The 27,415-nt window shown below is 40.2% G+C and overlaps 1 protein-coding gene across 1 annotated transcript in view; it reads right to left on the bottom strand.

Moving 5' to 3' along the window:
• Positions 1-18,635: 18,635 nt before the first annotated feature.
• Positions 18,636-27,415, bottom strand: part of LOC122555183 (immunoglobulin superfamily member 3-like) — a 244,144-nt gene continuing 235,364 nt past the window's right edge. Inside the window, exon 10 of the mRNA XM_043700921.2 lies at positions 18,636-27,366. Within this exon, the coding sequence (XP_043556856.2) occupies positions 27,116-27,366 (251 nt within the window). The 3' untranslated portion in view covers positions 18,636-27,115. The remainder of the gene's footprint in view (positions 27,367-27,415) is intronic.

The following is a 27,415-nucleotide window of genomic DNA, read 5'->3' on the forward strand; positions in this document are numbered from 1 at the left end:
TACATTGACAGGTAGATGCTGCAGGTATCACAGATCACTCATGAGTGGTTTATGGCAGATCGTCTTTCAGTGTTGAATCATCCGTTTCACTGGAAAATTTCTTGAGGAATAATTAAGCATGAAACCATGTTATGCAGAATTCCACTGCTAATGGCTGTGCTCTAGAATTGACTAGTTAGGTTTCACTGGTGACAGGACTTTCTGACAAAAAACAATAGCTTTCTCATCTTACATAAGACACAAACCTAGGCTTTTTTGTGATGCCTCCACTTTGAGAATTGTGAATTTTATGGGGTAGAAGTTTTTATTGATATACCTTCCTTGAGAGAATCAAAGATGTGTTGGCGATCATCTTATTAAAAAGAGATGACACCCATTGTGTGCACATCTCTCAGTGGAGCTATCTTTTCACAATGTTGGGAACATATGGTAAGAGGAAGTTGAAAAATCTAAAGCAATGTTGCAGATCTCATTTATCCTGTGGAGTCGGTATTTGTTTAACATCTTTAGTCTTTCTTGGACCAGGACACACTTGAAAGGTTAAGTACACATTGCCACAACTATAAAAATATCCATCTGATGTTGATCTGACACTTCATGCTGCTAAATGCCAATCTATGTCATTGCAATGCTGCCATCCTTAGGTGAAGGTTATGGTTGCGCTTTGCCTTTCTTTGACCCATTATCATGATATCATCAGCTGTTAAAACATAGGTACACTTTCAATAATTCTTTCCACATGATATTTGAATAGATGCAGGTAATCCAAACATTACCATCCAAGTGGTCCCCTAGAAGTCATGAACTTCTGGGGTTCTTCAGCTAAATGGATGAATCAGTAGCAATGTTTCACCTCTAGTTTGAAAAATAACTCAGCTTTGGAAAGATTTAATTCTTCTACTGTCTGTAATGGTGCCATGAAGTTGTATCAATCTGTGTGGGGCTAACAGGGCGACACAGTGGTTAGCACTGCTGCTTCACAGCGCCAGGGACCTGGGATCATTTCTACCCTTGAGCAACTGTCTGGGTGTAGTTAGCACATTCTCCCTGTGTCTGCATGGGTTTCCTCTTGGTGCTCTGGTTTCCTCCCACAATCTAAAGATGTGCAGGTTAGATGGATTGGCCAGGCTAAATTGCCCATAGTGTTCATGGATGTGCAGGGTAGCAGGGTATTCCATGGTAAATGCGGGGTTACAGGGATAGTGTAAGGACGTGTGGTCTGAATGAGATGTACTTTGGAGGGTTGGTGTGGATTCGATGGGCTGAATGGCATGCCCCATACTGTAGCGATTCTATGATTCTGAATTCACCCCAGTTCTGCTTGAAGCTTCCCCTCCATCACACACTGTGCTTCTTTGCAGGATTAATACACAGAGTTACATTGTTTTTGAGATGCAATACTATATCACCCTTAAAACTGCTGATCTTCCAATGGTCTGGGCACAGTTGTTGTGATTGTTGATTGGATTGTGTGGTCTGTTCCACCACAGTGGTTTGAATCTCATGAATTGTGACCATACAGAGATCTGTGCATACTGATAACAGTTTTAATGCTGGACAATTGGTATCTGCCTGGTAGATGATTTCAGGAAAGCAAGATGAGCTTGCATTTTGGCACTGCATTGTGATTCTGCCAATGCAAGGAATCAGTGATTGCTGAGAGCAGCTTTCTCACAGATTGTGCCATGGAGCAGTACTTGCTGAGCTACATGTCCTTCAGGATGTATAGAGGTAATATGTTGGGTCTTACTGTATTATTTAGAGTGTTTTTAAGGTTTGGCATTCTTACTTTTCAGAACACATGATGCTAAAAGTTGTAAAAACTGATCACAACAATAGTGCTAGCTAAACCAAAAGCATGTAATTGTGGTTGGCCTGCCAATATGGTTTCATACTTGCATACATTGAACAAGTTGAAAGGCAGAATAAAAGCATGGCAGATGAAGTCAAACGTGGATAAATGTGAGGTTATCCACTTTGGTAGCAAAAACAGGAAGGCCTATTATTTGGATGGTGATAGGAACAAACAGAATAAAACCTGGGTCTTCTTGTGCATCAATTAGTGAAAGTAAGCATGCACTGCTGAAGGAGGTAAACACTATGTTGACCTTCACAGTGAGAAGATTTGAGTATAGGAGCAGGACTGTCTCACTGTAATTGTACAGTGTCTTAGTGAGACCACAGCTGGTGTATTGTCAGCAGGTTTGGTCTCTGTAGTTGAGGAAGGATGTTCTGGCTATGGAAGGAGATTACCAGACTGACGCCCGGACTCTCTGCTGCACTGCACACTGCCCTCGAAGCGGCTGCGGGGGGGATGAGACTGTCACACACCTCCTTCTGGAATGTGCCTACGCAAAGGAAGTCTGGAGATGAATGCAGTGGTGTTTGTCAAGGTTCGTCCCGAGCAGTGTTGTGAAGCGGGATTCCATGCTCTACAGTCTGTTCCCCGGGACGCACACTGAGACGAACATCAACTGTGCCTGGAGGATCATCAACTCAGTGAAGGATGCTCTCTGGGTGGTCCGAAACCTGGTGATCTTCCAGCTGAAGGAGTTGATCCTGACTGAGTTTTGCAGACTGGCACATTCCAAGGTCCAGGACTACGTGTTGAGGGATGCACTGAAGCTTGGGGCAGCTGCCGCCAAGGCGCGGTGGGGAAAGACCACTGTGTAATGTCTGTCTGCCTAACGAAGAACAGGGGGCCCACCCAGTCATTTTGGCTCCACTGACGCCTCAGCAGAAGAGCTGGATAGTAAATGTACAAACTTGTATATATGAAAAATAAATTTTGATATCTGTATGTAAAACAATGTAATGTGTGCGCAAGAATGGCATGACCAATTGTATTGAGATCCAAATAGTTTTATGAATAAAGTATATTTCTGAAATAAAAAAATTACCATACTGATTCATGGGATGGCAGATCTGATATATGAGGGGATTTTGGATCAGTTTGGGCGATATTCACTGGCATTTAGAAGAATGAGGAGGGAGCTTACAAAAACTTATAAAATTGTATTAACAAACTGCGAAATACACAGCTGACCTTGGAGGAACCTATGTGGGAGAGCTTATTGCATGGGAACAGATATGTGCATAGTTTTTATGTTTAACTTGCTGTGAATCTACAGTAGTGAGTAGAGAGGTTCTTTCTTGATTATATGTTTTATTGAGACCTGTCCCTTGATTAAATTTTAAAAATACAAACCATAAGTATTAAGTTAGACTGGAGCAGTGGTTTTTTTTACAGCAATAAGACAGTACTATTTTCTGGGTCTGAAGATTGTGAAGGAGCCAACGTGGCCTTCAGTGGAGTGATGTGCTCTTCCTGTCAGATGTGGAAGCTTAGGGAGAGTTTCCATGTTACTGATGATTATGTCTCCAGCAAATGTATTTGGTTGCAAATTCTATCAGGTTGCTTGGAGCGGCAGTTAGAGGAGTGAGGTGTTTTTCGGAGGTAGGGGGTATGATTGGATGGTAGTTATAGAAAGGGGAAAAAACTGCAGATACAGTCAGATGGATGGGTTACCTCCAGGAAAGGTAGAAGGAGTAGGCAGGTAGTGCAGGAGTCTCTTGTGGCTATCCCCATCTCAAACAAATATGCTGTTTTAGAAAATGTAGAGGGTGATGGACTCTCCGGAGAATGTAGCATCAACAGCCAAGTTTCTGGTATTATGAATGGCTCTAATGTAATGAGGGGTATTTTGGGTTCCAAGCAATTGATTGTGATAGGGGCCTTTCTAGTCAGAGGTACAGAAGGATGTTTCTGTAGCCAGCAGCGAAAAGTCAGAATGGTGTACTGCCTCCCTGGTGCCAGGATCAAGGATATCTCAGAGAGGGTGCAGATTGTTCTCAAGGGGGAGAGGGACAAGCAGGAGGTCATTGTGCACATTGGAACCAATGACATAGGAAGGGAAGAGAATGAGATTCTGAAGGGAGAATATAGAAAGTTAGGCAGGAATTTAAAAAGGAGGTCCTTGAGGGAAGTAATATCTGGATTACTGCTGGTGTTACAAGCTAGTGAGGGTAGGAATAGGAGGATAGAGCAGATGAATGCATGACTGAGGAGCTGGTGCAGGGGAGAAAGTGAGGGCTGCAGATGGTGGAGATCAGAGTCGAGAGTGGTGCTGGAAAAGTAGAAGCAGGAGAAGGGCTTATGCTCAAAACGTCAATTTTCCTGCTCCTCGGATGCTGTCTGACCTGTTGCGCTTTTCCAGCACTACACTCTCGAAGCTGGTGCTGGGAGGAAGGGTTCTCATTTTTGGATCATTGGAATCTCTTCTGGGGTGGGAGTGACCTGTGCAAAAAGAAAGGGTTGCACCTGAATTGGAAGGGGACTAATATACTGGCAGGGAGATTTGCTAGAGCTGCTCAGAAGGATTTACCCTAGGAAAGTGGGGGATATGGGACTCAATGTTGGGAAAAGGAGTGAGTCAAACAGTCAGGGCAGGCAGGATCATAGCAGAGAACAATGTAGGCCTGATGAATTAAACTGCATTTATTTCAATGCAAGAGACCCAACAGGGAAAGCAGGTGAACTCAGGCCACAGTTAGGAACATGGGACTAGGATATCGTAGCAGTTACAGAGATGTGCCTCAGGAATGGACTGGACTGGCAGCTTAATGTTTCAGGATACAAAATGCTATAGGAAGGATAGAAAGTGTGGCAAGAGAGGAGGGGAGTGGTGTTTTTGGTAAGGGATAGCATTACTGCTATACTTAGGGAGGATATTCCTGGGAATATGTCCAGGGAAGTTATTTGGGTGGAACTGAGAAATAAGAATAGTCAGCAGGAAATTGAGAAACAAATTTGTAAGGAGTTTTCAGTTATCTGTAAGAATAATAGGGTAGTTATGGTGGGGGATGTTAACTTTCCAAACATAGACTGGGACTGCCATAGTGTTCAGGGTTTAGATGGAGAGGAATTTGTTAAGTGTATGCAAGAAAAATTTCTGATTCAGTATGTGGATATACCTACTAGAGAAGGTGCAAGACTTGACCTACTCTTGGGAAATAAGGCAGGGTATGTGACTGAGGTGTCAGTGGAGAGAACATTTTGGGGCCAATGATCATAATTTTATTAGTTTTAAAATAGTGATGGAAAAGGATAGACCAGATCTAAATGTTGAAGGTCTAAATTGGAGGAAGGCCAACTTTAACAGCATTAGGCGAGAAATTTCAAGACCTGATTGGGACAGATGTTCACACGTAAAGGGATGGCTGGAAAATGGGAAGCCTTCAGAAATGAGATAATGAGAGTTCAGACACAATACATTCCTGTTCGAGTGAAAGACAAGGTAGGTGGGTGTAGGCAATGCTGGATGACTAGAGAAATAGAGATTTTCATTAAGAAAAAGAAGGAAGCATATGTCAGGTAGAGACAGCAGAGATTGAGTGAATCCTTAGAGTACAAAGGCAATAGAAGTATTCTTAAGACAGAAATCAGGACAGCACGAAAGGGACATAAGATAGCTTTCATTAAAAGGGTTAAGGAGAATCCAAAGGATTTTTACAAATATATTAAGGACAAAAGGATAACTAGGGAAAGAATAGGGCCCCTTGAAGATCAACAAGGCGGCCTTTGTGTGGAGGAGAAAGTGAGGGCTGCAGATGCTGGAGATCAGAGCTGAAAATGTGTTGCGGGAAAAGCGCAGCAGGTCAGGCAGCATCCAAGGAACAGGAGAATCGACGTTTCGGGCATTCCTGAAGAAGGACTTATGCCCGAAACGTCAATTCTCCTGTTCTTTGGATGCTGCCTGACCTGCTGCGCTTTTCCCGCAACACATTTTCAGGCTTTTGTGTGGAGTGGCAGAAAATGGGAGAGATACTAAATGAGTATTTTGCATTTGTATTTACTGTGGAAAATGATATGGAAGATATAGAAAGTAGTGAAATAGATGGTGATACCTTGCAAAATGTCCATATTACAGAGGAGGAAGTGCTGCATGTCCTGAAGCGCATAAAGGTGGATAAATCCCCAGGACCTGATCAGGTGTACCCTAGAAGTCTGTGGGAAGCTAGAGAAGTGATTGCTGGGCCCTCTTGCTGAGATATTTGTATCATCGATAGTCACAGGTGAGGTGCCGGAAGACTGGAGATTGGCTAATGCGGTGCCACCGTTTAAGAAGGGCGATAAAGACAAGCCAGGGAACTATAGACCAGTGAGCCTGACGTCGGTGGAGGGGATCCTGAGGGACAGGATGTACATGTATTTGGAAAGGCAAGGACTAATTAGGGAGAGTCAACATGGCTTTGTGCACGGGAAATCATGTCTCACAAACTTGATTGAGTTTTTTGAAGAAGTAACAAAGAGGATTAATGAGAGCAGAACAGTAGATGTGATCTATATGGACTTCAGTAAGGCATTCGACAAGGTCCCCATGGGTTAGCAGGGAAAGCAGGAGACTGGTTAGCAAGGTTAGATCTCGTGGAATACAGAGAGAACTTGCCATTTGGATACAGAATTGGCTCGAAGGTAGAAGACAGAGGGTGATGGTGGAGGGTTGCCTTTCAGACCGGAGGCCTGTGACCAGGGTGTGCCACAAGGATCGGTGCTGGGTCCACTACTTTTATATAAATGATTTGGATGTGAACATGTAAGATATAGTTAGTAAGTTTGCAGATGACACCAAAATTGGAGGTGTAGTGGACAGTGAAGAAGATTACCTCAGATTGCAATTGAATCTTGATCAGATGGGCCAATAGCCAAGGAGTGGCAGATGGAGTTTAATTTAAATAAATGTGGGGCACTGCATTTTGGAAAGACAAATCAGGGCAGGAAGGGCAACTTTTTCACGCAGAGGGTGGTACGTGTATGGAATGAGCTGCCAGAGGATGTGGTGGAGGCTGGTACAATTGCAACATTTAAGAGGCATTTGGATGGGTATATGAATAGGAAGGGTTTGGAGGGATATTGGCCGGGTGCTGGCAGGTGGGACTAGATTGGATTGGGATATCTGGTCGGCATGGACAGGTTGGACTGAAGGGTCTGTTTCCATGCTGTAAATCTCTACGACTATTTATACACTTAATGGTAAGGTCTTGTGGAGCGTTAGTGAACAAAGAGACTGTGGAGTGCAGATTCATAGTTCCTTGAAAGTGGGTTGCAGGTAGATAGGATAGTGAAGACAGCATTTGGTAAGCTTTCCTTTATTGGTCAGAGCATTGAGTATTGGAGTTGGGAGGTCAGGTTGTAGCTGAACAGGAAATTGGAATATTGTGTGCAATTCTGGTATCCCTCCAATCGGAACAATGTTGTGAAACTTGAAAGGGTTCAGAAAAGATTTACAAGAGTGTTGCCAGTGTTTGAGCTATAGGGAGAGGCTGAATAAGGTGGGCCTGTTTTCCCTGGAACATTGGAGGCTGAGGGGGTGACCCAGTGGAGGTTCATAAAGTCAAGTGGGGCATGGATAGGGTAAATAGACAAGGTTTTTTCCCTGGGGTGGAGTAGTCCAGAACTAGAGGGCATAGGTTTAGGGTGAGAGGGGAAAGCTTTAAAAGGAACCTAAGGGGCAACGTTTTCATGCAAAGGGTGGTGCATGTATGGAATGTGCTGCCAAAGGAAGTGGTGGAGGTTGGTACAATTACAACATTTAAAAGGCATAATGATGGGTATATGAATAGGAAGGATTTAGAGGGATTAGATTAGATTTCCTACAATGAGGAAACAGGCCCTTCGGCCCAACCAGTCCACACCGACCCTCCGAATAGTAACCCACCCAGACCCATTTCCCTCTGACTCACCTAACACTATGGGCAATTTAACATGTCCAATTCACCTGGCCTGCACACCTTTGGACTGTGGGAGGAAACCGGAGCACCCGGATGAAACCCATGCAGACATAAAGAGAATGTGCAAAATCCACACAGATAGTCACCCAAGGCTGGAATCGAACCTGGGACCCTGGTGCTGTGAGGCAGCAGTGCTAACCACTGTGCCACCCCAAATGGGCCAAATGCTGGCAAATGGGACTAGATTAGGTCAGGGTTTCAGGTTGACATGGACAAGTTGGACTCTGTTTCCATGCTGTATATCTCTATGACTTAGGATGTTCGAGCTGGGGCATTTAATTGGGCAAGAGGGTGTCTAGTGTGGATCACAGCACCTCCCTGCCTCTGTCCCAATGAAGTCTGGATTGGCGGTATAGTGAACAGCGAAGAAGATTACCTCAGAGTACAACTGGATCTTGATCAGATAGGCCAATGGGCTGAGGAGTGGCAGATGGAGTTTATTTAGATAAATGCGAGGTGCTGCATTTTGGGAAAGCAAATCTTAGCAGGACTTATACACTTAATGGTAAGGCCCTAGGGAGTGTTGCTGAAGAAGAGACCTTGGAGTGCAGTTTCATAGCTCCTTGAAAGTAGAGTCACAGGTAGATAACATTGTGAAGAAGGCGTTTGGTATGCTTTCCTTTATCGGTCAGAGCATTGAGTACAGGAGTTGGGAGATCATGTTGTGTCTGTACAAGACAGTGGTTAGGCCACTTTTGGAATATTGTGTGCAATTCTGGTCTCCCTCCTATTGGGGGAATGTTGTGAAACTTGAAAAGCTTCAGAAAAGATTTAGAGAGGAACCTCAATTATCCAAATATCAATTATCCGAATATCAGATTATCCAAAGGTGATCTCAAGGTCCCTATAGAAACAATACATTAAAGAGCTGTTTCAATCCTGATCACACCTTTTGTTTACACGTACAATGATTAAAAATGAACTCGGCTCACTGAAATGCTGCCGAGAACGGTCCTGGACATCCAGGCACCGTCTCTAAATGACTGACCTCCCGGCGTCTGTCCCCCCACACTTTCCCTGAAGTCCTACATAGGGGTGAACCCTAAACCCCCCTTCCCCAGATAATCTCTCCAACATTGTTCTGTACAGGGCAGAGGTGGAATCTTGTCAAAGTGTGTGTGTGTACAGTCCAGCTGCCCCAGAGAGAGGGCGGGTAAGATGGGTGATTCGGGGGCGCAGGCGGTGGGTGGGAATGGACGGGGGTGCGGGGTTGGGCTGCAGGCGGGGGGCGCGGGGTAGGAGTGGACAGGGTTGGGGCAGTGGGTGGGTTTGGGAGCAGATGGGGTTGGGGGCAAGTGGGGGTTGGGGTGGGAGTGGACGGGGTGGCGGTGCGCAGTGTGCTGCTGCCTTGTCTCCTGAACAGGGAGCAGATTTCACAGAAAACTCCGAGCCCCAGAAGAAATCAATTAACTGAATAATCAATTATCCGAGCGAAGTAGTGCTCACCCATCTCATTCAGATAATCAAGGCTCCTCTGTATAAGGATGTTGTCAGGGTTGGAGAGTTTGAGTTACAGGGAGAAGCTGTACAGGCTGGGGCTGTTTTCCCTGGAGCGTCGGAGTCTGAGGGGTGACCTTATAGAGGTTTACAAAATCATGAGGGGCATGGATAGGATAAACAGACAAGGTCTTTCCCAGGTGGTGGGGTAGTCCAGAACTAGAGGGCATAGGTTTAAGGTGAGAGGGGAAAGGTTTAAAAGGACCTAAGGGGCAACGTTTTGACACAGAAGGTGGTACGTGTATGGAATGAGCTGCCAGAGGAAGTGATGGAGGCTGGTACAATTACATCATTTAAAAGGCATCTGGATGGATATATGAATACGAAGGGTTTATAGGGATATGGGCCAAATGCTGGCAAATAGGACTAGATTAGGTTCGGATGAATTAGACTGAATGATCTGTATCCATGCTGTACATTTATATGACTCTTTGACAAGCAAAGTAAATGCAGGAAGTCAATGAAGGACGACTGGGGAATCCAGAACCAGGTGCCACACTTTGATGGAAATGGTTCTGCCATTTAGGACTAAGATAAGAGAGTGGTGAACCTGAGGGATTCTCTGCCATAGAAAGCAATTGAATCCAAAATATTGACTGTTTCTGAAAGAGATCGATATAGTTATTAGGGCTGAAGGGATCAAAGGAAATGGGAGGAAGGAGGAACAACATACTGAATTGGATGATTATCTGGGATCATCTTGAATAGTGGAGCAAGCTCAAATGGCCGAATGGCCTGTTCCCACTTCTGGTTTCTCTGTTTGTACTTCTTTAAACACTGCAATTTCTAGACCATCATTTCTGAAAGTGTGAGGGTGATTATTAATTTGATGAGCCTCTCTCAGAGCATCACACTCACATCCTTGCTATGACATAGAGTCATAGAGATGTACAGCATGGAAACAGACCCTTCGGTCCAACCCGTCCATGCCGACCAGATATCCCAATCCAATCTAGTCCCACCTGCCAGCACCCGGCCCATATCCCTCCAAATCCTTCCTATTCATATACCCATCCAAATGCCTCTTAAATGTTGCAATTGTACCAGCCTCCATCACTTCCTCTGGCAGCTCATTCCATACACATACCACCCTCTGTGTGAAAAAGTTGCCCCTTAGGTGCCTTTTAAACCTTTCTCCTCTCACCCTAAACCTATGCCCTCTAGTTCTGGACTACCCCAACACAGGGGAAAGACCTTGTCTGTTTATCCTATCCATGCCCCTCATGATTTTGTAAATCTCTATAAGGTCACCCCTCAGTCTCCGACAATTCAGGAGAACAGCCCCAGCCTGTTCTGCCTCTCCTGATAGCTCAAATCCTCCAACCCTGGCAACATCCTTGTAACTCTTTTCTGTACCCTTTCAAGTTTCACAACATCTTTCCTATAGGAAGAAGACCAGAATTGCACGCAATATTCCAACAGTGGCCTAACCAATGTCCTTACAGCCGCAACATCACCTCCCAACTCCTGTACTCAATACTCTGACCAATAAAGGAAAGCATATCAAACGCCACCTTCACTATCCTATCTACCTGTGACTCCACTTTCAAGGAACTATGAACCTGCACTCCAAGGTCTCTTTGTTCAGCAACACTCCCTAGGACCTTACCATTAAGTGTATATATCCTGGTAAGATTTGCTTTCCCAAAATGCAGCACCTCGCAAACTCCATCTGCCTCTTCTCAGCCCATTGGCCATCTGGTCCAGATCCAATTGTAATCTGAGGTAACCCTCTTCGCTGTCCACTACACCTCCAATTTTGGTGTGACAAACTTAGCAATATCCATCGAGGGATTGCTGACTGTATGACAAAAGTTGGAATCTGTTAATCTTGAAGTTAATTCTTACCTTGCGCTAGTCTTCAAATACAGTCCAGATAATTTCTGCATCTTTCTGCAGAAAGACTGACTGTGTTAATACTATGAAGCCTTGCCTTGCTGTGAGTAAGTCAGATTATTAGACATTTTTGCTCTGGATCATTTACCATTTGATCTGTAAAAAATGAGGCTTAGGTTGTTTGAATATCTGTAATTCAGTAAACTGACTGCCATGTCCATAAGTAAGAGTTTGCCTTCTAATTCTTGCTGAAGGTTTCTTTTCAGACATAGGCGTTTTCTGTATTTGTTCCTTTCTTTTACTTACAGGCTTTTCTCATTTTAATTTTACCTATTCTGCTTCTGTTTCACGTTATTTTTCAGTGTTGCCATTCCTTTACTTGGCTTTAAAGGAACAGTCTCCAAATACAGGTCTGTAGCAAATAAGTTTCTACCTCTCAAGATATTAGTACCAAATATGGGATGACAATATTACATGGGCTTCCCTCTGCATTTGTACCAAACTGGAGTGGAAACATTGTGATATCCAGCATTTGCAAACAGGGGTAAGACTGATCAGAAAACTGCTTTCTAGTGCTTCACTTTTGTTCTGGTGAGTTCTTTATCCAGATTGTAAGAAGCCTTTGGCTTCTGATTTTCACTTGATTTTGGAATAGAAAAGTAGGCAGTCAATTTGTTTTTGTAATAAAAAGAATGAAGTCTTGCAGCTTGGCAGAAGTTATAAGCAGAAAGAAGGTAGCTCTTTGTGTAATTTATATATCTCCAATTGCATAAATTGGTGCTTTATCTTTCTAAATGAAGTCTCGAATTGATGTCTGGCTGATGTTCAATGAGGTTTCCAGGTATCTATCACTAATAAGTTTGAATATTTATAGTGACTGCTACGAACTATGATTTACCACTGTAGTATGGGGCAATGTTCATGCTCTGATAACACGGGAATTTGGTATGATGAACGTGGCCTGGAAAGATTTACTGGACATTTATTACAGCTCTTGATATATAAATAAAATAATGACAAGCACTTCAGCGTCTGGATTAATATCAAGCCATTTTGTTACAAAAGTAACATATTTTCACCAGTTCTCATGGTTCAAGTGGCCCCAGTTTTGATGGGTTCTGAGACTTTTATACCCTCAAGTCACACGATGGTATGGTTATGATAACACAAGAATGTCTCTTAGAGGCACACCTCATACTAACTGTGAGACAAAGCTCAACAGATGCAACCAGAGACCACCACCAAAACTATATCTAGTCTCATATTCTAAGTGTTGGGTGTCCAGTTCTAGGTTTCAGCATTAAGTTCCACAGCAAGGTCTAGAGGGGAACTCCCAAAGGAATAGTGGTCAAGGTGCAAAGACCATGACCTGAAGGAAGCAAAGGCTTGGGACAGACCCCTGGAAGCCCTTGACCAGGAAAGAGACAAATGCACCTAGCGGCCCCTCCACCTGAGGTCTGGATAGGGTAGTCTACTGAGCTCCTCAACCATTCCCACTTCCTGCCTTGACTACCCCCTGTCCAACTGCCCTCCCAACCTTCTTTTGACCACCTAACGTTAGGATCCTGAGGAGTGTTGCAGAATAAAGAAACTTGGGGTACAGATTCATTGATTCTTAAAGGTGGAGTAACAGGTAGAACTGTTTTGAAGAAGGCATTCAGTACATTTGCCTTTATTGGTCAGTGCATTGAGTATAGGAGTTGGGAGGTGATGCTGTAGCTGTTTTGGACAACAGTTAGGCCACTGCAGTGTTGGAGGTTGAGAAGTGACCTGATAGAGGTTGATAAAATCATGAGGAGCATGGATAGGGTGAATTGCCAAGGTTTTTTCCCCCATGACATAAGTTTAAGTGAGAGTGGAAAGATGTAAAAGTCATCTAAGTGGCAATTTTTTCATGCAGAGGGTGGTGCATATATGGAATGAGCTGCCAGAGGAAGCAGTGGAGGCTGATTACAATTACAACATTTAAAAGGCATCTGGGTGGTTACACAAATAGGAAGGGTTTAGAAGGATTTGGGCCAAATGTTGATTATATTTATTTAGGATATCTGGTTGGCATTGATGGGTTGGACCAAAGGGTCTGTTTCCGTGTTGTATAACTCTATGCCTCTATGACCATATTCCACTAACCTCAAGATTGAGGTTTGGCATTAATTGACTGCTCGCAGTTTGTGCAAGGGAAGTCATGTTGACCTGGGCCTCATTCACTCAATGTAAATGGCACAGCAAGGAGAGGTAACTCTGAGGACTTTATGGATCTCTACAAACCCATAGGTGAGTCATATCAAGTTATGCCTTATGGTGTTAATAAACTTGCACAGAAAGTATTTCAGCTCTGAATTCAGGGAAACTGATTGTGGGAATACGAAGACATATGCTTCTGCGATAAGTGCAATGGAATGCACATGGTGTAAACTGATTTATTGACTTAATCATAGTTAATAACAAATAACTTTGCCATTGTAAAAGATTAACTATTCCTTCAATATTACTGAAAGAATATTAATTTAATTTAGATTTAAGAGTTGTCAGTGCCATTGCTTTTAGATTCAGTCTAACTAGTCAGTTGGTGAGATTTAAATGAGAGTGGAGAGTTAAAAGGACCCATGCATTATTTCGAGAGTAATGATTAAGCTTCCAACTCACCTCACTCTTGGTTCCTGCTGCTATCTTTCCTGAACTAGCAGCTAGAAAGTAGATTAAAGCAGCTTGAAGCTCCTGCTTATACTGCTTTCCTTGTCTTCCATTCTAAACACCAGGTACATTGAAAAACATTGCTTTTGAATCCTCTTCTTGAAAATCACAATAGAAAGATATTATTAACCAGACAACTTCAATTATAAAGTTCTTTGTACAGAAGGAGCAATTGATATACTTTACTCTTTCTCTATGCACGGATTTCTAAACTCTTCACTCAAACAAATCAACTGTCCTGTATATTTATGGATTACTAAACATGTTTTTACTGGAAAAATATAGAAGAAGAGCTTGGGCTTTGAAACAGCTTTAAATACAACCTTATCTCACCTAAATAATTCATTTGATATCCGCTTTGAAGTGAACAGCCATATTGCAAATGACCAATGTAAAGCAACATGAGCTGGTTTATGCAATTAATTTTTTTCTCTCATTGAAAGTTACAAGTGATTATTACATGCTTTGACTTTTACAAAATAATACAATTTTTTGCTATAATGTGCTTGAATTATCTGGGTTTTCAATGTAACAACAAGTTAAAAGTGGAGTTGCACAACTTTTCCTTAAAGAAAATTTGTATGCAGCTGATTCAATCTAGTTTTATACCAACTTGTTACTGTGCATAGATATGTTTGTTTATTTGTAATGTTGCTGACTCACAATAGTCAAATAGTCCATCAACCCAACTCTGCTCCTTTGCTGAAGATCAGAGAAGGTGAATTGCCTGCAGCTTTAGGGATCCAATAACATCCTTATCCTCAGTGTTTGTGGAACCCAGCACAAATATAATAAGGATTTTTGCAGCTAGCTACAGATGGAAGTGTTGCATTGACAATTATTTACTGCCTACATCCTGTGGTACCCATTATCAGAAATTCCTGTCTTCAGTCAATTCGAGTTACTTTCCATGATGTAAAGAAATCACTGAATGCGCTGAACAGAGCAAAGGCTTCAAACCTTTAAAATCCAGGCTGTGGATCTGAAAATTTGTGCTCCAAATGACTTACTCAGCTATTTCAGTTCACTGCAGTACAATATCAATCAGACAGTGGTGAAAAATAGTTAGGTATGTCTTGTTCATAAGAAACCTGACAAATCCAGCCAAGCCAATATTTCACCATCAGCCTACGCTTATCATCAGTAAAATGACAAAAGATGTCAACAGTGCTATCGTGCTCACCAATGCAGAGTTTGACATTCTGCCAAGACTACTCAATTGCAGATCTTATTAGTTCACATTTCAGCAATGTCACAATGAAGTGATTTCCAGAGATGAGGTGAGAGGGATTACCCTTGAAATCGCAAAGCAGCATTTGACCAATTGTGTCACCACTAAATTATTGATAAACTAAACTCTACTAAAGGGGAAACTCACCTTGCCTGGAATTATACAAGTTACAAAGTTAGATACTGCTATAAGATGAATCGTCGCCACTTCTCATTATGTTGTATGAACTATCAGGTACCTTTGCTGACACTATCGTCTTTCCTGCATTGGATATAATGAGTCTGTTTAGTCTCGTGTGATAAAAGATAACCACATGTTAGTCCATTAAGAAGAGGCTCTTGTCTTAAGTAAGATATAATTTATTGCATGATTGCAACAATGTACAAGTTACTCTGATGGAACTCTGATGGAATAGGCATAGTTACAGGAATTACGAGGAAGTTAAAATTGTAGATCTTACTCCTGTGAGATCCTTAGCCGTTCTCTCACCAAGTCCATATCTTCATAGTTGGTAGTGTTTAAGATACTCTTTGTAATTAACCATTTCAGACCCTTAGGCTCTTGAAGCACAGTGCTCCCCAAGCTGTTTCTCCATTATGATGTACACATTGATGTATAAAACTGAATTGGCCACCACCACATCCTCACACCCTAAGTCTCTGCTTTCACAAATGTAGGCAGTCTAAATGTTTAGAGATAAAGTATACCTTTGTAAATAGTTGGTCACTGCTTATGTCCTTAAGGTTCCTTAGTGCCACGATACTAACAATGACTATTCATACTTATTGTGCTACTCATTGTATTGGTTTCTCACGTGTGTCTTTCAAGGTCTTGTACCTTAAAAACTGAGTAGATTCTGTTGATCTCCAGTGATAAGATTGATCTTATAAGATTGATTCTTCTGCACTTCTGCTTCACTCACCATCTGAAAGGCTTTTTCTCAAGTCAAATCCTACTTTGTAATAAAGCTAACAAAAACTCATCAGCAATTCTACTAACAACGTTGGCTCTTATGAATCCTAATTTTAAACCTCTATAGTTCAATTTTTCCTGTTAATCTGTACTTGTCATTAACGAATTATCTATGTGTTTCCTAGTTTCTGAACCCTTCAATTAACTCCGAACTTTTCAAGAATTGTGGTTAAAACAATTATGAATGTTTCACAGGACTTTAAAATATGTATCTTTTGCTTCTTTGGTTCTTTTTTCCTTGGTGAGCTAAAATATCATCAGGTACACACATCATCATGCCATAAGTGCTTTTACTTGTTCAGCTTTTGAGTTAGTATTTAATTTGGAAACAATTCTGTATCTTAAGAACTTTTTTCAGTGATGTATTAATTCTGTGTTCTCTCTCATGCATACTTGGAATCAAATCTTCCTAGTAATATTATTTCTGCTGGCATTTTCTTTAAATGTAATTATCTATTTTCCTTGTTTGAAATAAAGTTAATCCTTCAGTATGACCATGCTACTAAGGAATATTTTCCCTTCCTTTTATAGTAAAAATGGAGGATTTTTTAATGCCTTTTGAGAGTAAGTTAGATGATTCGGACATTTTGAGGAGTTCCTCTAGACAAATCACTGCCATAATATGATTCCCACTTAATTTATGGCTCAACTGAGTTAATCTTGCTCTCTGTAGTTTTAATAAATGGTTTCTGCTGTTTTAATGACATTAATAAATTAATTCTGCTCTTCACATCTCAATAAGACAAATTCTGTTCCTTTCACAGCTTTTCCTATGTGATTACTGCTGTCCGTGGTTCTAAGTAATAATTCTTGCTGTTTTCTTCATCTTTTCCTGGATGAGTCATAGAATCATAAAGTCATAGAGCTGTCCACCATGGAACTTTTTGATCCAACTCATCCATGCTGACCGGGTATCCCAAATTCAGCTAGTCTTCATTTGCCAGCATTTGGTTCATATCTCTCTAAACCCTTCCTATTCACATACCATTCCAGATTCATTTTAAATGTTGCAATTGTACCAGCCTCCACCACTTCCTCTGGAGGCTCATTTCATACACGCACCATCCTCTGCTTGAAAATGTTGCCTCTTTGGTCCCTTTTAAATCTTTCCCCTCTCACCTTAAACCTATGCTCTCTCGTTCTGGACTCCCCCACCCCAGGGAAAAGACCTTGTCTATTCACCCTATCCATGCCCCTCATGATTTTATAAACCTCTACAAGGTCACCCCTCAGCCTCCAATGCTCCAGGCAAAACCAGCTCCACAATGTTTGCGACTGCGGGAACTAATAGATCCCTGACCTTTTCTGTGGCTTCAATAGGCTCATAATTATTTTCCATCTTTATACTTTGTTTGCTTAAGTTTCTAAATCGTGACTTTATCATTCAAACTTTGGCTTTGCAATGTTTCTGGTTCTGTGACCTTGATTTAACTTGTTTCATTGGCCCTTGATTTCCTTCAATGTAGCCATGCCTCATTTGCTTACTATAGGAACAACACTAAGTACTTGGCTTACTTCTAGTTTTCACAGTCTGTGCCTGTTTGTTCTTAAAGTTTCCCCTTGATGACGAAGGGTACAACTTTACCCACAGGACAAACAATGTCATTTTGCTCTTTGATTGAATATCAACTCCCAATTGCTCCTACAAACCAGCTACACTTTGGTGAAATCAATGTTTCAGCTCTGGGGAGTTCTTAGCACATTCTTGCTGCTATAAACCTCTTACCAGAGTCTGAAATTCTTGACACCATCAACCATGGATTATGTCTTGTTGAATCTTGCCACCAGGTTCCCTACTCTTGGGTTCTCGAAAATTCAGCTCTTCCAGCTGCTGGTTAGCTGCATGAGTAGCCTTCATAATGTTGCATCTGAAGAAATCTTCAGATTTTCACAACTGTCAGCATGTAGGAGGCAGTTAAATGGTGACTGCACACTTTGCCCCTTGTTGTAAGATGAATCCTGACCACAGCACATAATGACACCCTGTTCTGACCTGACTAGCCTCCAAACCGAGAAGCCCTCCTGAAACGATTGAACTACCCACTGCTCCATCAGCTTACTGGTTACTCTAACTAGCTACCACATTACCTACCCATAGCCCTAACTAGCTGCCATCCTGCCACCTCATCCAGTGATAACCTATCTTTCACCTAAGTGACTTATCTCCGCCACCCTACTCACATTCACCCTTCCATTTTATACCAAAAAACTGTTTAAATATCCCAAAGCTTTTTAGTATGTTAGTAAGCACGTATCAGAATACAGCAGCTAGTTTCATAAGAAAAGGGTCATGGGTTGTCTCTCCCTGTTTGATCCAGCACTACAAGGAAGCAGAATCATTTTGGTGGAAAACTGCTTTGCATTGCTGAAGAAATCTCATTTGGAAGACCCAGTCAGAAAAACAGAGCTGTGGAGTGGAGCAGCAAGCCAATGGCGACTGCAGATCTGCATAAAATCCAATCCGTTATTCTGTCATTTAGCTCAATTCTATCTGTAGTTGCATGCAAGGAACATGCAATAATGTGGATGAGGAAAGAACATGTCTAATGTCCATAAATAATCCCTATAGGATTAAAAAATGTTGGAAAAATTTTAATCATAGGTGTGTGGACAAGATACTTCTAGAAACACAATTTTTTCAAGACATTATTTTATTAACAACAAAATGACAAAAGGTTTCAAACAAATCACACCACATTTTAAAATTTACATTAAAATACATCACAAATGAAATTTTGCCATATCATGCACTATTAATACATAGAAAATACCTAAAACAGGTCATCTGTCCAAACAATGAGAAACTGGGAATATTCTTTAACATTTTTAAGCAATATTTATGCTTCAGTTGAAGTGTCAATTTATGACAAGAGTTCTACATCAGTGACAATAAATATCACAGTGCCAACAGTATAGGATTGTTTGTTTTGATCATGGTTTGGAGTAAAGACTGCCACCTCACAATTTCAAATTTAAATTCAGGTCAACTATATAGCGGGTTATGCTGGAAGAAAGGCCTATACACAGAAGCAAATACATCAGACTGATTGTATGAAAGGTTCATTTTTCAATCTTCCAACAATTTTCCAAGTTAGAGTAAGATTTCGAATTAAAAGGTCTCATCTTGTAGAATATCTCGACCAGCAGGCAGTGCAGGGACCCCGTGAAATCATTTTGAGAATATGTCAGCAATATGGGTACAAAGTGCACCAATCTCATGAGGGGAAAATTATACATATCTACCAAATTAATGAAAGAGTTTGTGTCAAAGTTTGACATTTCGAATTGACTGTGGCAATCTGACAAAGTTTTGAGAAATTGTGAATAAAATAGAATGAATCTGATTTAATACACAATAATTTCTTCAAGGAAGCATGTTCAGTTACATTGTAAGCCATAAGTTACAGCACACTCTGTTGGAGAAGCTACAGTACTAACATATGACCACGTGAAATGCAATGGATTTGGTTACTGTGACAAGTTATCATTCTTGCAGTTTACTTGTAATGTTTGCTTTCTCTTTGCAAATCCACAATTCACATCTATCTGTGCGGGAAACCTTACAATGGGCATTAGCGTTGTGTTGGCTGAATGAGATTAATTGTATTTCTAATGGCACTCAGAATCTCAGTTTTCGATCTGCTGAAACTATGGGGTAAATTTGCATCTAGTATTCAAATAGGCAGTAAGCTAATGGAGTGGAGCACTGCCAAATGTTCAAGCCACTTGAATTTTATTCCATTGATGGGTTCCATAACAGGCTGGGAGGGGGAGGACATTTCACTTCACTAGAGTACTGTCCATGTGGTGAGGATGAAAACATAACCTCTTTTGTCTGATGATCAACCCGGCCATTGAAGAAGTTTGCAATAAGTCACTTTCTGATCATTGGACAATGTTGCTGCATGGGCAATAATCAAATATGTTCATTACAAGCTCTACTCAATAGCATTGAAACACTTAAACTCAAATTCAAAACAGGAACAGCTTCAGGATGCTTGTGGGCTTTTGAAAGTGAAATAACTCGCTGACATTTGGTCCCATTCATTAGTAGTTGTTTGCTGATACCATTTCAAAACATATTTCATTAACATTCATGAGTAGAATAGCAGAAGACAGCCTCACATGAGACAATCAATCCTGATATGCACAATCCATTATACTTAAGTCCTGTAATGTACCTTGCATCCACCACCTGCCCAACTTTTCAAAATAACCGATATATATTTTGAAGTTTTTTTGAAAATAGATTTTTTTCAAAGGGTTAAAAGCTTTCAATTTCACTTTGTCTCAATACCCACCTTTACCCCAGGTGTGATAACAAATGATATGGCTCGTTCAGAGGGCCATGGGTTCACGTTATTGTAAATTATACTAAAACTCCATGTTATGTTATATTGATTTTCACCAGCAATATCTAAACCACAAAAATACAGTCTTATTAAACATAATGAGTGCTGTAATAATTAGGTTAATACATGCAGACATAATTAAACGTAATGTAAAATGATATTTGCTACCATAACTAATAGAAATATATGTATATATTTGAGATACAGATCTGCTGCTAATACCTGCTATTATTTTGTTTGAATTTGACCAACCAGAAAATGGTGCCCTCAATTATTATTTAGCATTGTTTTAACATATAACTCATTTCCTCTTTGAAATTTAAATTTGCAGAACTAGAAATAAAAGGAAGGAAGACACATGCAGTGAGATTTGCTGCATTTCTCCAGTTGAAAAGACCCAGTCCCCCAGTCGTCCCACATATTGATAAATGATGTGAGAAATGGAAGATGTGTTTGTTGAAAATATATTTGTAATAAGGTGGACTCAAAGGTATATACACACTTTGAATAGCTCTTTTTCAATCTGTCTAGCAAGCATATTAGAATTGCACTGAAAGGAATCATGCTGATTTGAAAAAAATTGTTTGGAACTTTAGCAAATACCTAACGTCTCTAACCAGTTTATTTGATATGCGTATCCTCTACCCACACAACTTCCCAAACATATGTAACATTTCAAATGAACTTTTTTTTAATAAATATAAATGAGGAAAAAATATTTCCACTGGCAGAAGGCTGGCATTAAAAGTACATAGTTAAGATAATTGTCTAAAGAACCAGAGGGGAAATGGGGAGAACTCTTTTTAAGTAGCAAGCTGTAATTACATTCATTAACTGGAAGACATAGCCTAAAAGGGTGCTGAAAGCAGATTCAAAAATGAACTGGAACAGCCTCAAAAAGGGAAAGTTTGCACTGTTAGGGGCAAGAGGATGGTAGTGGTACAAATCTGGATACCTCGGAGACCTGTCAAAGGCACAATGACCACATTGTGTACTGTATGATTATCTGAAAGCAGTTTCCTTCAGGGTAGAATAGAAATGACCCAGGAAAGAAAGGTCCATGTTGAATAATGATGTGTACTGAATTATTTGATCTCTTAGAGAAGCAGCTGCATACTATATCCAGCCACCCTCACCCAGAGGCTGAATTCTAGACAGAATGAGGCTAGAAAACATGTGTGAAACCTAAATGAGAACACGTTCACAGACATCCTTTACACGACTCATAATCAGGCAGTCTACTGGAAATTACTATTCAGGGTCAGCCATAAAAAATGCCAAGCAGGATGGGATGGCATACTGGGGGTGCTTTACATGGAACCGTACTCCAGCAAAGTTGCGTGCGCTTCAAAGACTTTGACAAGTATCTCAAAGCATTGCAGAAGTACCACCAGTGGTGCCATCAGAAGATTTTACAAATCTGATGGCTTAAAGATGGTCCAGTGACCAATTTTTCCAACCCAAATTGCCTAACAAAAAGCTGCCAAAGGGTCAAAACCAGCTCTGAACCTGAACGTGCCATTCATTTTCCTGATTCCAGTCTCCTAAAGTAATGTTCCACTTGGAGCGCAATTGTAGCAGGAAGCTCCCAGGAGATTGGCCGAAATGCATTAGCGATCTCCATAAAACATTCTAAAAAGGTCTCACATACCTATTGACTTATGGAAGACCTTCTTGTGAATAATGAAAATGGAGAAGGCTTGCTCAGGAGAGCATTGAGACGTTGTGTCGGAAAATGAAGAGGTAAAGTCGTGGCAATTGAGGGACATAAATCTCTAAACAGTCCACCTACCCAACCCTTCATCCGTCACCTAATCCGTCACCTGATTGGTTCTGCAGATCATGCCATTGATCAGCCATTTCAGAACTCAAATGAACTCAAGTTAAAACAAAATCTTGCTTGACCCCTGCAGACAGCTTAAGAACAGAATTCTCCAGCAAGATTTAGGATCTTCAAGTGGTATGGGAGGAATATAGAAAATTAACAAAATGGGAAAAAAAGACAGTGTAAAAAATATTTGGCTTCTCAGTGTTACTTTGCTGATAATGCAATATTGTAATTCATTTTTGTATCTATCAGAATAGGCGATGGTGATTAACCACATACCAGTTTAAATGGATATTTAACTGAGGAGCAAGGTAAGAATTTATGAGCTGTTATTTGTAATTTTTTGAAAATGTTTTAAGGTTTGGGAAATATTTAATCTTGGATTTCAAAAGTATTGATACCATTTCTATCATATTGTTATTTCCTATTAGATAGATACTTACTCTTTATAAAGCCCTGATGTGGGGGTATGGGCTGCTTTTTGAAGGGTTGGTGCAGATTCAGTGGGCTGATTGGCCCCTATCTGCACTATAGAGATTCTATAATTCAATGATCCAAACCAAAAATTTCAATCTTCTATTTACTGCCTTCCAGAAAAGGCTATTTAAAGCCTTTTTAGAATAGGCCATTTAAAAGGCTATTTAATGCCTCTTCTCAATAAACAGTTTACAACTGCATGTTCATTGAATAAAAAAAACTCTTGATTGCACAAGCAGATAATGAAAGTATTAAAAACCATAGCAATTTTTAAAAAACTCTTGGAAACTTGCACTATCGCAATTAGAAATTCATTATCAGTTTCCCTGTAGGTTAAAGGGAATGATATGAATAGTGCACATCATTCATGTCATCATACCTTAATTTAAATATTAATTAAAGAGTATGCTTGCATGATTTGCATTGCCAGAATACTGCTGAATATAAGATTTTCTTGCATTGTGCAACAAAGCCCCGAGCATCGACTTTATCATTTGTCCCTTGTATGTTTCTGCTCAATTATCCAAACCAAACTCAAAGCAGAATGCGCATTTGCTGAAGGTCCAGATAACACCCAATTACTGTCTGTCTTTTGAAGTTGCAATATAATCTTTTATGAAGGCTAGCGCAAAGCCAGCTATGTCTTTCCTGGCTTGCTCAGCCAAGACTTAAAGTGCTACAGACCCATATTGCCACTTTATTCATTCATGGCTTTGGTGCCAATTGCCATGGTTCAGAAATATCATTGATGCCATTTCACACTACTTCACAACTCCCAGGTCACACTGGGTATATCAGAATCTGTACCCCTGATGTCTTTTTACAGTCAGCATTATCCAAAGCTGGTGAACCTTCACTAGACATTTTCTAGAATTAAAACAGTGTTTAGGAGTGCCCAATAGAATTAATCCGACAGCAATTTCATAGTCAGTATCAAGATATGCACCCAGAAAAACTGTGCACTTTCTTAGTACAGCCAAATGTTTCAGTGAGTTTGATTAAACAAGCCTTTTCAACAGGTAAATTGGTGCCTTCTATAGCCTGTCATATTCATGTTATCTTGAATAACAGCGTTCCCAAAACAGTTCATCCATTACTGGATAAAATGTGCAGAATATTTAATTACCAGACATAAATTCATCGCTTCTTTGCAGACCTGTCATGAGTGAACTCCACAAAAACATAATTCAGCATTTCTATTACGAACACAGCTAGGGACAGCCTTTAACCAATATTGATAGTCAAGCTGAGATATTTAACATATTTGATTACTCATTTATTGTTTAGGTTCTATGCCTTTGTAGAGATTGTGATATTCTGTTGCATTTTATCATTAGAAAATGCTTAAGCTCTTCTAGAACCAATTAACCTGATGATTTCCCAATTCTTCCATTCACATTTGAGAACCCTTACTTAAACAAACTGCATTGGTTTACTAACTCCATCAACAACACATTTTTACACCTTCCTTAAGTCAGTGCTTTTTTTAAACCTCTTATTAAATGATTAGTAGGTAATAAATTCAGAGTTATGTAAATGAATGTTTCACTTTCCAACATCAAGCTGGGTAACAGATACTTTTAAAATAGCAAAACACAAATTCAGGGAAGCACAAATTCAGAGGAAATATCTGCTAAGGCATGTTTCATAAGCCAGGGAATTCAAACCTTTTGAGAAATGTTGATTTTATTATGGTGATGTGGATGTGCAATGCAGAGGTTATGCTACAATGTGAACTTATGACACTAGGGAGGAAAGGACACAATCTAGGCTATTTGTACATTGTGTTACTTTGATATAGTGTTTTAATCCATCATTTCATCTGGTATTTGGACTGTGTAGAAGAGTCCATGTGACTGTAAGTCAACTCCACAGCTCATTCAGATTCTCCACTCATGAATATACACAACTGTATACATTAGGAAATCAAAGGCTTGTTCTCCCTTGCTGCTTTGACCAATTAATACATTGTGTGCCACAGGTCATATACTCACAAGGAGGCCTTTTGGCTAAATACTTGATCGGGTGAGGAATCATGTGATTGCATTCAGGATGAGATGCTGTGCCACATCATACAGCAGGTGTGACATGCAAACAAGGCATAAATATGGATTTTAGAAGAAACCCAGAACAGTTTTAAACAAAATTCATTATTACAATTGATCTGTTTTCTAACTGCAAAAGAACAGCAAATTTAACAAAGCACTTAGCCTTAGAAGTACCAAATTCAGCCTTAAACCATCACTGCTCATCTAACAAATATCACTGAAGGCAGGTAAAGGTATTATCAGAATCTCATCTGAACCTGCAGCTCTTGTGAATTGTAACAATAGCGTGTAAATTAGAAATGCTAGATTAGGGATGTATTGGCTTACAATAGCCCTACATGTTTGAGTACTGTGCTCCTGATACTTGATTTGTTATACATTTTGTTTCATTAATTTGTGGGCGTCGCTGGCTGGCCAGCATTTATTGCTCGTCCCTAGTTGCCCTTGAGAAGGTGTTGGTGAGCTGCCTCATTAAACTGCTGCAGTCCACCTGCTGTGGGTTGTCCCACAATGCCATTACAGAGGGTATCATATAAAATGACATGCATGATATATGATAACAGAGGGACAGAAACCAGATGAAAATAGAGTAATTTTACCTGGAAAATATATTTCATTCTATTCTGCTTAATTTGTGCGGTGGGATTTACATAAACAGTTCCGAGATCTCTCCTATCAGAGCAAATGAATCAATCACCTATCGATTCAAATCTGATTTGCATTAAAATTATATCAATTCGACATGAAACTGATAAACTAGTTATGCACAAACATCCAGCTGGGTTGGTTAATCTTCTCACATGTGATCTTGGATTGAACTCCATCCCATGGTTTGATGCTGTCGTAACACTCAGATCTCTGGCATTCACCTTCCCAAGATAATTTCTCTTTCCTCACTTAAATATTAATTTTTTTCTCCTCCTAGTGTGGAATTTGTGGTTTTTAAGAGTGTGATTCTATTAAGTCATCATTTTTGTTTTAGTGCAAAACATTTTTACCCTAAAAAAAGTCATCAGTAATTCAATGCTGCCCACCTCATAACCTCACTGTGTGGTGTGAGATCTTACATGATCAACATGGTAAATACAAAGTGATTTTCTTTCAACAGAATATTCTTGAATGTGGAATATATGAGAATTTTCTAAAGGAATTCATGTTGAGATACGTGTTACATGATTAGATTAAATGGGCTTGCAACAAAACCCAGGATTCTGTCAGCACATGCTTGGGCACTGAATCTGTTCAGTCTTGTCACCATTTCCTTTGACCAAATGACACTCTTTCAAAAAGAACATAGTCAGAACAAAACAGGCAATCATAATGACTCTTGTTCAAACACAGAATAAAAAGATTTTCAAAAAGTGCAAAAACAACATATAAAAAGAAACTATCCAGCTGCATGACTACTTTCCATTCTACACAGTTGCAGCTTGATCAGATTTCTGTATCAAAAATTCATAAATGAGAAACATTGGCTGTACTTGCTAATAGTCGGCTTGAGCTTTATCTAAATTCACCAAGGAGGGACGGAATTTCATTGTCCATATCCTGTATTCAGTAATATTGTCTTCATGTAATCCTGTCGTAATGCAGTCATAACATTGATGACGATCTATGCAGGGTGTCCTTCCTTGCTTTTCTATTGCACAAGTTCTAGTCGTTTCACACTTGTCAAAAACTGACACAACATCTTTTAAGTCTTTAGTGCCACATCTTCTATGAACTTGCCACTCCTCTTTCATTCCGTTGTTCAAATGTTCTGAACAGTGCAATAATTGAATAGAAGGTCTGGATGTTATGTCGATCCCTCCAGCTATGATGTTTCCAGCTTGGTGTTGACTCTTCTCAGACATTGTAACTAAGCATTGGAGCAGTTAAGTGTAATGAAGCATTAAAAAGTCTTAAATCTTACATCATTACAGCTCAATATTTCTCTCCACAGGTCTGCATTTGCTATAGTTCTGTATTCTTCAGAATTGACAATAGTCTTAACATTCAGGAGATCATCTGACATTTTAATGAGATCAGACTTATTACACACGGCAGACTAGTGTGACAAGCAGAGCTCTCATGCAGTAAAAACAGTTGGCAGAAGACTACACATCTACATTAGTGTAAAGTTAAACATTCCAAATATATCAACTAATTGTATTGGGGGTAATGGGGAGGAGACCAATTGCGGCAAATATCTTGGAATAAAAGTACCCACTTTCCCTCCTATCTCACTGCCATGACTCTCAGAATGTACATTCTTTATATGGAAGATATTGCTTCCAAACTTGGATTTTTTGGGAGGGTAATTATTGATCCTTAATTCATTATAACTTTGACCCCATCAGTTGGAACATCATTTAATTTTTTTTCCAAAAGCCATTTCCCTGTTCCTTTGTTAACCGAGGCTTCCTGGTCCTATTCTGAAATCTGGCGGCTCAAGGCTTGTTGGAGAATAAGTCACAGCGGGTTCTTTAATCCAGAGCAGTGGGACACCATTTTTGCCATCAGACTTTTTCTGGGAGTTTAGGGTTTTATAGCGTGTTAATAAAATGGCAATAAGCAGGACTCCAAAAATTGGAAAAGGGTAGAAAAATATGAAGTAGAAAAGGGCATCATTTGAACAAATCGCTTCCTGAAGAGAAGAACCTGTAGGAAAGAAATAATGACAAATCAGAAATTCACATTTTATTTTCTC

Source organism: Chiloscyllium plagiosum, unplaced genomic scaffold, assembly GCF_037043375.1.
Source record: "Chiloscyllium plagiosum isolate Xiang-an unplaced genomic scaffold, Cpla_swu_hap1 HiC_scaffold_12, whole genome shotgun sequence".
NCBI classification, from domain to species: Eukaryota; Metazoa; Chordata; class Chondrichthyes; order Orectolobiformes; family Hemiscylliidae; genus Chiloscyllium; species Chiloscyllium plagiosum.